Source organism: Diabrotica undecimpunctata, chromosome 3 (assembly GCF_040954645.1).
Source record: "Diabrotica undecimpunctata isolate CICGRU chromosome 3, icDiaUnde3, whole genome shotgun sequence".
NCBI lineage: Eukaryota > Metazoa > Arthropoda > Insecta > Coleoptera > Chrysomelidae > Diabrotica > Diabrotica undecimpunctata.
The window spans coordinates 4,538,121-4,548,877 of record NC_092805.1 but is presented as its reverse complement, the minus strand read 5'-3'; the positions used below and the strand labels follow the sequence as shown (position 1 = coordinate 4,548,877).

The following is a 10,757-nucleotide window of genomic DNA, read 5'->3' as shown; positions in this document are numbered from 1 at the left end:
ACTTAGAGTTATATCATTTAAAAGAAATTGATGATCTTCGATGTCATCTCCCACTATCGCTGTGTCATCGACATACATAATGTTATTATGTTGTTGACTTTAATACCCCTATTAGAGTCTGCCACTGCTTCTGCGAATGTTTTTTCTACGTATAAGTTTAAAAACATTGGAGTAAGTATACAACCATGCCTTACACCATTTTATATTTTAAGAAATCTTCCGGTTTCTTTGAAATTTTGAAGACGTAGTGTAACTGTGTGGTTCCAAAACAGATTGGCGATAACTTTTATATCCTTGGCATCAAATCCCAACTCTTGTATACATTTTATCATTAGTTCGTGTTTTACGTCATCGAATGCATTCTAATAATCGATGAAACCGAGAAAAAGATTCTTTCTTTGGTCTAAACAATTCTGAATTAATGTTTGCATACTAATGATCGCCTCTTTCGTGCTAAGTCCATTTTTAAAACCAAACTGACTCCAGGCACTGACCTCTTCACATTTCCGAAAAAATCTTGTGTGTAGTATTCTTAAGAAAATTTTGAAAAGTAGCTCATTAGGGTTATTAACCGGTGGACTTTGCAGATTTTCGTACGTGGAGTTTTGAGTAGGGCGATAAACGTAGAGCGAAGCCAATCATTTGGAAGCTGGCCCGTATCGCAGATATCGTTAAAGAGCTTGACAATAATTTATAAATTTTCTTCATTAAGTAATTGGATTATCTCTGCATACATATTATCTGGTTCTGGACCACAGCTTTTAAAATACTAAGCCATATACATCGAATATACCACAGAACTCAAACGTAAAATGTACAAATTTGATCATTTACCAAAAGTTAGCCGTAGTATTTTTGTTTAGGAAACACTCTGTTAAAGATCACACTGTATCCTTACAAGGCTTGAAAGAAACTGCTTTGGATTCAACATATTAAGTTAGTCGCTAACAAAAAGGTATTAATTCAATTAAAATACTTTGTAGGAGATCGTGGGGTGCAGATCAAGATGTTGAATTGAATTTTTATCGAGTCTATATTAGATCTATTATAGATTACTACTGTTTGGTATATGGGTCAACTAGCACAAATCATTTACGTAAACTTGGTAGAATCCAATTTAAAGCTTTGAACATTGTGTTAGGATTGATAAAAAGCACTCCAAATGAAGCCACACTGGTTCTAGTCTCTGAAAATCCTATCTTATTACGCAGAAAATATTTGACAAGCAAATATTTTCTATGCCAACAGTATCACTACGTGTATAATGCAAAAATAATTAATCAATTAAATACAACTGATTTAATATATAGGTATATACTTAATCAAGTCATTCAGAGCGATGCTGGGAATATTTATATTCCACTATGCATCAACAATTTACCAATATAAATTACCATCATTCTTGTACTCATTGCGTCGAGTAAGGACGATAAATAACCAAAACAATTACCAATTAATAATGAAGATCAACAAATATGAATGAGGTTATTGTTAGTGAGTTGAGTTTTCTGAACCTCATAACAGTATTTGTGTGTAGTAAATAGGTTATAACTATTTTACTTACCTTTATGCAGTGACATCCATAAGGAATTTAGTTTGTTGCGCTTCAATGATTGCGGAAGGAACTGTTAGTAGTTCGAAGCTGGTACAGTCTCACAACTCTTTTTGGTGTAGAGACAATAAATATTTTTGTCGAATTGAGGTGTTTTTTCATGAACTCTTTGGCACAAAAGTCTATTACAGGAATTCAGCTTGAATTCCGACTGTATGTTCAGTCAGATCATTGGGTTTTAGATATCGAGTCTGTGTTAGCCTAAAGGTACGCTCAAAGCGATCCTCCTTACCTGTATATGTAATGGGGATGTTCTAGTATTACCTCTTTATTTTATAAGTCCATGTTCTACACATATTTCGTCTTCTCGCGCTATTTTTCCGTTTTTAAGTTTGCATATTTTCTCTTTCACTTCTGTATATGTTCTTCTTCATCTTGTTCTGTATTCGTTATTGTTACTCTTTCTTCTTCTCTATCTGTTTCTTGATATATTTCTTTGAAATACTTTTGTCATTTTTCTGCTTCTATGGCTGTATTAGGTTACCTCGTTCATAATTTCTGCTATTTTTTGATTTTTTTTTATTTAAATAATTTCTGTCTTTTGCCTTTGATCTTTGTATTTTTCTCGTTCCTCTTATTTGCTTGTGCTCAACCGTTTCAATCTTGTTGTATTCTGTTCTTCCATTGCTAATTAGGTACTCATCGCCAAATCAATTATTTCTTCTTTCATTTTGCATTCTGTCAACCACTTTCTCTGCTGCATTGTTTATTCCATGTTTGATTTTTTTCCATTGTTCTTCCATTTGTTGTTCTTTAAACTGCATCTTTGTATTTACTTTTTGTACAAATCTTCTTACTTCTTTCTCTTACAATTGAAGACTACAGGGAAAAAACCAGACATGTCAATTTTTTTCAAATTTCAGATTTCTATTCTATGGTATAGAACACGCGGAGAAGCACATGTTAAAGCTATCGTACAGTGCAAAAAGTAGTCTTGTCATGAGTAATTACACTTCAAAGTTTCGGGGTACTGAGAAAAAACCACCTTTGTCCGTGCGTCCAGTGAAAGAACCAGATATGTCACAAGTTTCACGGTAGATAGCGTTGGATTGATTTAAAAATTATTATTAAACAATGCGTGTTTCAATAATAGAAAGTTTTTTTGTAAGAACAAACATTTGTGAATATCGAATATAATTATTTTTCTGAATGATTAAATGTTCAACAAGACATTTATGCATTGATATAACATAACGTAATAGAAAGACTCGTTTTGTTTCTTGTAAAAATATAAACAGGCAGGTATAAAAAGTTCGCATTATTCACACATTAATTTCACAATATTCCGATTCATGCATTATATCGTAAACAACAAAATCCATGGGCTTCGTGAAATAAAAATTACATATCCCATCCGTGGACATTCATACTTAGAGTGTGACAAGAATGTTGGACTGTGGAATCTAAAAATGCCTTTTGAAGTACCAAAAGAGTTTAGAGACATAATCAAGGGGTCCCGCGTAAAGCCGTCTCCATTCATCGTCGTGAAAGTAACACGAAAAATAGTTTTGGACTGGAAATCATTTTTGGACAAAAAGTATATTCCAAAATGCCCTTTCAAAACTCAGGTTTTAAAAGAGGTTGTTGCCACATCAGAGCACAATCGACTTATAAATCATCGATCTTCTTACAATGGACCATTCTTTTCAAGCATCTTGAAGAAACGAATGACCTTAACAACTACGGAGTTGAAGAATGGAGAATTTGAATTACCATTACCAGCCTACTCAGGTAAGGTATAAGGTATCACAAAAAATTATAATATTATTCCCTGTATGTTGTTTCAGGACCACTCGCAATTTCAAAAGCCAAGCACAGCGATTTAATGAGCCTTATGAGATTCTGTGGTCCTGCAGCTGTGGACTTTTTCTCCGTCTTACCTTATAATTAGTCGTAACAGTTAAATTATTATTATTATAATTACTCTTTTTTTATTTCTTTATTTAACGTCTCGGCGTCGATCTACTTCTGCGATTAAAACTAAACACCGACGCCCGGAGCACGCTTCCACCAACGGAAAATTTTGACGAATGCCTTGGTGTTCCAACCAGAGGTAGGTATCTTTAACGAGCCATGTTACAGTAAAACCTGTGTTAACGGCCACCTGTCAAAACCGGCCACTTGTACTAGCCGGCTAGTTTCAAAGTTCCCCAAACCAAAATTTGTGGACTACAAAACCTGGTATTAGCGGCCACCTTTTTATATCGGCCAATAGTTCTGTCATTTTTAGTGACCGTTATTGACAGGTTTTGCTGTATTTATTATTACCTATCATTCACAATAGAAATACTAATCAAAATGAAACCTATTTTCATTATTGAAAGCATTGACAATTTTCTGTTTCAGATGACTAAGCTGGTTCTTTCAATGGACAAATTGCGGTTGACAAGAATTTCCTGGATTTTTAAAGAGTGTAACACATTTTTCTGAATAAAAACAGTGCAATGCCGTTCATGTGTTTTTATGGAGCAATTTTGACTCCCGAGTTTTATTATACGTTTCAATGTAAGACACATTATGGTCTTCAAAGTTAAATATGCGTTTTTCTCGGTTTTATGAAATTTTGACATATCTGGATTTTTCCCTGTAGTCTTCAATTTATCTACGTCTCATTTTCTCTGCTCTCTTTTAGTTAAGACTTTTTTTATAGTCCCCCCAATTACTTAAACTTTTGGCTCTGTCGAAAACACTACTTTCACTAGCTCAGGGCTTCCCAAACTTATTCGTACTGTGACGCCCTTGGGACTTTGCTATTTTTTGCGACGCCCCCTCAACCCAACTCCCAATAATATTTACCAATTTTAGTCCTAGTCTAGTAAGTGATAATCATCATCATTGGTGCTACAGCCCTATAAAAGAGCCTCGACCTTCCCAAGTCTATTACGCCAGTCAGTTCTATCCATTGCCAACTGTTGCCAGTTTGCTGCGCCTATTTGTCTACCATCCTCATCTACACCATCCCTCCATCTGAGTTTTGGTCTACCCCTTTTTCTACTTCCCACAGGTTGTGACATAAGGATTCTTCTAGGAGGGTTGTTCTGCTGTGATCTTGCCAGATGTCCTGCCCATCGTAGTCTTCCTATTTTTATAAAGGATACTACGTCTTTACCACCAAATATATGTTTATATCTGTGATATATCTCGTAGTTGTACCTCCTTCTCCAAACACCATTTTCACAGATGGCACCAAATATTCTTCTCAGGATCCTTCGTTCAAATATAAGCAGGAGATTTTCATCTGCCTTGGAAATGGTCCATGCCTCCGACCCATATGTCAACACTGGTTGTATAAGGGTTTTGTATATGGTTATTTTTGTTTTTTGGCTTAAGTTTCTGCTTCTCATATGTCTACTCAGTCCAAAATAGCATTTGTTTGCTAGGATTATTCTTCGCTTGATTTCTTCCGTCATGACGTTCTCCTTGGTGATCAGGGAGCCTAAGTATGTGAATTTGTCCACCACTTCAAAGGTAGAATTATCAACCGTGAATTGGTGGCCGATGTTTCTGGCTCTATTGTTGGGTGTTGATGCCATTATCTTAGTTTTATTTTCATTTACTTGCAGGCCCATATTTTTTGAGGCGTGTGACAAGGTGGTATACATTTCTTCTAGCTTGCGTGTTGTGCGGGCAACTAGATCAACATCATCTGCATATGCCAAAATTTGGGATGATTTATTAAAAATGTTTCCTCTGCTGTCTATTTGGGCATCCCTCACCGCCTTTTCCAAAGCTATCTTGAAAAGGAGACACGCCATCGCATCTCCCTGTCACAGCCCAACATGCGTTTCAAATCCGTGATTGTTCGCCCTGTATTTGGACTTTGCAAACAACTTTACGCATTGTAGCCTTAATCAATCTTATCAGTTTATCGGGGATGTGGAATTCATCCATGGCTTCATACAATTTATTTCTTAGGACACTAGCATAGGCCGATTTAAAATCTACGAAAAGATGGTATATGTCGATATTAAATTCATTGGTTTTTTCCAGTATTTGCCTTAGCACAAAGATCTGGTCTGTTGTTGATCGACCAGGCCTAAAACCACTTTGATATTCGCCAAGAAGCTCCTCTGAATATTCACTCAGGCGACCATATAAAATACTCGAAAATATTTTGTATGCTGTATTAAGGAGGGTTATTCCCCTATAGTTTCTAGTAGCCTAGTAAGTTATAGTTATAAAAAAAACACTATTTGAACATTTATATTTTTTTATTAGAAATTAAGAATGAAATCAAAACATAGACACAAAAATGAAAAGAGATATCGATTTATGTAACTGGCTGGTTAATGTGAGGGATGTGCTTGCTTTTTTAAGCACAGCTTATGAAACTGGGGCCCCAGTTTGGAAATTGCCACTATAATTTCTTTTTCCAAGTTTGTGTTTGACCTGTGCTTGTTTTTATTTACTGCAACTGCAGAAAAGCCCGTTTTGCACAAGTACGAAGTCGCAAATGGTAATAAAACATTTAATGCAGCAGCGCTGATGGCATGACATTCATCAGAAAGTAAGCTTTAAAATTCAAACAGTTTGTCCTTGTTATATTGAAGCTTTAGGCTGGAACTACAGGACAATTCTGTCAGTTGTTCTTCCTCTGTTGAAAGTGTCGATGGCGTGGATGACAGGAAAGGGTTTCTGACCCAGTCATATTGTTCCATATCTTCGGGAAAATATTTCTCAAAGTGTTCGCTCAATGATAACATGTGTTGTGTAAACATATTTTTTAAAGAGAGATCAAGGATTTCATCAGAAGATCAATTTTTTGATCTTCTAATTCTCTTCCATAAGAGCAACTTCTACTGAAACCCAGTAATTTTATCTACCAATTGCAGGATATGAGTATCGTTTCTCTGCAAATACTTATTAAGATCTTTTAATTTGTTAAATATGTCACAGAGGTATGCTAATTTTATTATAAACGCTGAATTAATAAAGTTTTTGCATCATCATGTGATTTTTTATGTAGATACGTGTAAAATTCATTTCTTAATTCATATACACGTGCGAGTGCGTTACCTTTGGACAGCCAACGAGAGTTGCAATAATAAATTAAAGAGGTGTGCTCGGCCCACATTTCTTCACAAAGTTTATGGAAAAGTCTTGATTTGACGGGTCGTGTTGTAATGTAGTTTACCACTTTAATACTGCTATCCATCATAACACTTAATTCAGGTGTAACGTTCTTTGCTGCTAAGGCCTCTCTATGTATGAGTCATACAGCATGACACAATGTGTCCATTTTATACTTGGAGCCAGTGGCGGCTGGTGACTCAAAAATTTGGTAGTTCTGCAGTATTTTTTGGTTTTTTTTAATTCAATATCTTTTAATCGTTGTATTTTACAACGAGGCTTTTAGTTTGATATTTTACACCATATATTTATTCATTATATATCTATTAAAAAATAATAAAGAACTTACCGATTTTCTTCTTTTCAAATTGAAGATAATTCCAATTATATCAAAAATAGCAATGGTACATTATGGCACACTAGTAATTGTTTTATAGTTTATGTTTTTAGTAGAATTTTATCGATAAATAGGTACGTGAAACTAAGGAATGCAAACGAAAAAACACTACAAACAAAATCGCCACAACAATAATTGCATTATAGGGTCTTACGAACTAACTACACACAGAGCCAAATATATTATTTTTTTTATAAATAAGCTCGATTCGTCGATTTTTTTTTAAAGCAAACTTGTCTATAACTTTTTCATTAAAGTTTGGTATTTCTTTTATAAGTGTTTTTTCTACTGACAACATGGTTAATGCTACAAGTCGGTCTTCAGTCATGGAATTTCTCAAGAATGTTTTAATCCGTTTTAAACTCGAAAAGCCCCTTTCAGCTTCTGCCGTGCTCATGGGCACTGTAATTAGAATTTGAAGCAGTTTTACAGTTTCTTGAAAAGGCTCTGTTAAATTATTTTCAATTAAAAATTTTAAAAAAGGTATTGCCCCATTAATGTCTCTACAGTCTCTTCTAAAATAAATAACAGATAATTCAGTCTTCAAGCGCTCCCTATCTAAATTTGGATATGACGCGCAAGTCAGGCTTAAATTATCATCTGGGAAATTATCACAATAATTATCAAATTGCTCAGGATAAAGCAATGAAGTTGCAAGTAGGTGATTTTTAAAAGCAAATCTATCATTTGCACAATTTATGATTATATCACAAACTTCGATAGATGCTCTCCGATGACCTACTGGACTGTTATCCTTCCATAACCTTTTAGTTGGTAATGGTTCAACGCATAAACTAGAACCTTGGTCAATGGTATCATCTATTGAATTTCTAACTGAATTCATGTATCTTTCGAAATCTGTCACCTTTTTATTGATTTCCAAAGGATCCGTTTTAGTCTTTTGAAGGGCATTATACAAAACGTCTACTTGTGGCATTATGCGATGGAAAAATGTTAACCAAAAAACAAAATTTTGATCCACTAGTATTCTTCGAATGGAAGACGCTGAACTACAGACAGCTGCCTTATCAGACGATTCTTCTATTTCTTCCATACATTCGATAAAAGAAGATCGATGTTCAAACACAACATTAACAGTTCGAATATTGAAGTTCCAGCGAGTTGGAGCGCCATGAGGAATTTTCTTTTGGACGATTTTATCTAAAACTGCCACTCGTTGTGGCGAATTTTTAAAAAAGGTAGGGATTTCATTTAAATTTCCAAAAAAAAGTCTAACTTGAGAGTTTTCGGAACAAGCCTTAGACATTATTAAATTTAATTGATGCGCGTAACAGTGTACAAAATGAGCAAATGGATATTTTTCTTTGATTCTGGCTTGAACTCCTGCGTGCTGTCCACACATGACCGCTGCCCCATCATAACTCTGAGCAATTAGTTTATTATTTGAGTTTTCCAGGATAGGATCCAAAACACTGAAAATGTTTTTGCTTAAAGTATCTGCATTTAATTTTGAAGGTACCAAGTATGTCCAAAATCGTTCTACCGGTGCTCCATTTCGACAATATCTAAATACTACAACCATTTGTGATTGTGCTGAAATGTCTGTAGTCTCGTCGGCCATGACAGCTAGATATGGAGATTCCTGAATTTCCTCCAAAATTTTATCCTGGCATAATTCCAACATGCAGTCCAAAATATCATTTTGAATTTCTTTAGAAATGCCCTTAAAAACCGTCGATTCTTCCAAGTGTTGTGCTAAAGTTTTATCCAATTCAGCAGTAAAATTTATGAGGCCGCGAAAAATTCCAGGATTGTCAGATGTTTGTGTCTCGTCGTGTCCCCGAAGCGCCAATTCGAAAACACTACAAAATTTTATGCAGTCTATAATTTTTGAGAGAACATACCTATTTTTTGTTACAGCTTCATTGAATTTTTGAATATTTATCCAGTATGCAGAATCTAACTGTTCTTTAATATTCACGGAGCCTAATAAAGCATATTCCATTTGATTGTGCAAATGATGCTTAGAAGTTTCGTGCTTTTTTATTTTATCACTTAAATGTACTAAGTCTGTTACACCAACTTGCGTCCATGACTTATCACCTCCAAAGAGTACACAAGGAAAACAGAAAAGAGCGTTTTTTCTGTTGCAGCCACATATCCAACTATTTCTCGTATAAATATCGCAATTAAATTGTCGTTTGTAATTTTTCCCTCGGCTTGATCCTTCTTTTACGATTTTAATATCCGGCAAAGGACGTCCTTTGCATTTTAATTCTAGTTTTTCGTCATAAGAATATTTAAAGAATCTCTTAACATTAATCAAATTATAAATAACATCCATCCTGAACAGCACTTTTATTCTCATATACTTAATATAAATACCGAATTACGTGCAGGACAACTTATTTTAACAGTCGTCGCGTCGCGATCACCGATTATTTAAAATTACAATAAACGTAGGTTTGTACACACTAGTTCGAACTGCGACAAATGCAGCTCAAATATTGCTTTCAGTCGTCGCCTGAAAAGTGTTGGCGAGGGGTTGAGCGGGTGTTATCGGGGATATCTTTAACAGTTCACAGCTCGGAGTAGCACCGGTCCGGTCAAATAAGTGGGACTTGCTGTCGCCATGAGATGCGACGGACGACAGATTAAAAGGCGGCCATGCACGAAAACCATCTAAATGAATTTAAATTTTATAAGTAGTGATATTTTTTATTTAATTTTCAAAGTAATTTTGTTTGGATTATTTTGGTGGTTCTGCAGCTCCGCAGCACTTATATACCAACCGCCACTGCTTGGAGCCTTGGTTTTGATGAGAGCTTGTAGTCCTCCATGCTATCCAGACATCGCTCGGGCATCATCCGTACACACGCCTACACAGTTATCCCAGTTAATATTATTTTCAGTCATGTATGAGTTTAAAATCTCGAATAAATGAGTAGCTTTAAACTTTTACATATTTTTCTGCAAAATAACAAATCCTCACATATATTTGTTTCTTGTATGGACCGTACATAACATATCAATTGAGCATCATCATTACTATCAGTCGCCTCGTCCAGTTGAATGGCAAATAAACCTGAAAGTTTCCCCAAAATTTGCTCATTAGTATCTTATGCCATGTCGTGAATACGGCGACTAACGGTATTGTTAGAAAGAAGCCCATTTTTTATTTCTTTACCTGCCGATTCTCCAACCACTACAGGTAAGACCAGTTCCTCAGCGATCGTATGTGGTTTTTTACATTTGGCAACACGGTAAGCTACCATGTAAAAGGCGAGCAATGCTTTGGTAGGAATTGATGCTCTTGCAACCAAAGCCGTGGTCTGATGTTTTAGCTCTCGCAATTTTCTTACAAAAAAGTCTCTTGGCTTACCTTGTAAATGGCTGTGAGTTGATTCCAAATGCCGTTTTAGTTTATTAGGAAGCATACTTTCAGCCGCCAACACTTTGTGACAAACAACACATCGTGGAAGTTCTACATTCCCTTTAGTAACCCAAGTAAATCTAAAATCCAGATATTGGTCGTTATATTTCCTGTATTTCTTCTTTTTACTTAAATTAACATTACTGCTCTCGCCTCATTCTTCGCTTCGTTTTCTATTCTTTTGAATATAAGTATCCATTGTTGATACAAAAAACTCCGTTTGCGTAATAGTAATAAAACAAAACAACAGCTACTGCTGACATAACATAAGCTGACTAAATGAC

General features: G+C 35.2%; 2 protein-coding genes across 2 annotated transcripts; both read right to left on the bottom strand.

Annotated features, from left to right (window-relative positions):
- Window positions 1-5,898: 5,898 nt before the first annotated feature.
- On the bottom strand, window positions 5,899-9,384 carry LOC140435437 (zinc finger MYM-type protein 1-like). The gene is made up of 3 exons (XM_072524171.1): window positions 8,317-9,384; window positions 7,373-8,223; window positions 5,899-6,124 (listed from the first exon to the last, which is right to left on the bottom strand). The coding sequence occupies exons 1-3, from the start codon at window positions 9,382-9,384 to the stop codon at window positions 5,899-5,901; spliced, it is 2,145 nt and encodes a 714-aa protein (XP_072380272.1).
- A 775-nt stretch (window positions 9,385-10,159) lies between these two features.
- On the bottom strand, window positions 10,160-10,477 carry LOC140435436 (protein FAM200B-like). The gene has a single exon (XM_072524170.1). The coding sequence runs from the start codon at window positions 10,475-10,477 to the stop codon at window positions 10,160-10,162; it is 318 nt and encodes a 105-aa protein (XP_072380271.1).
- Window positions 10,478-10,757: the final 280 nt, after the last annotated feature.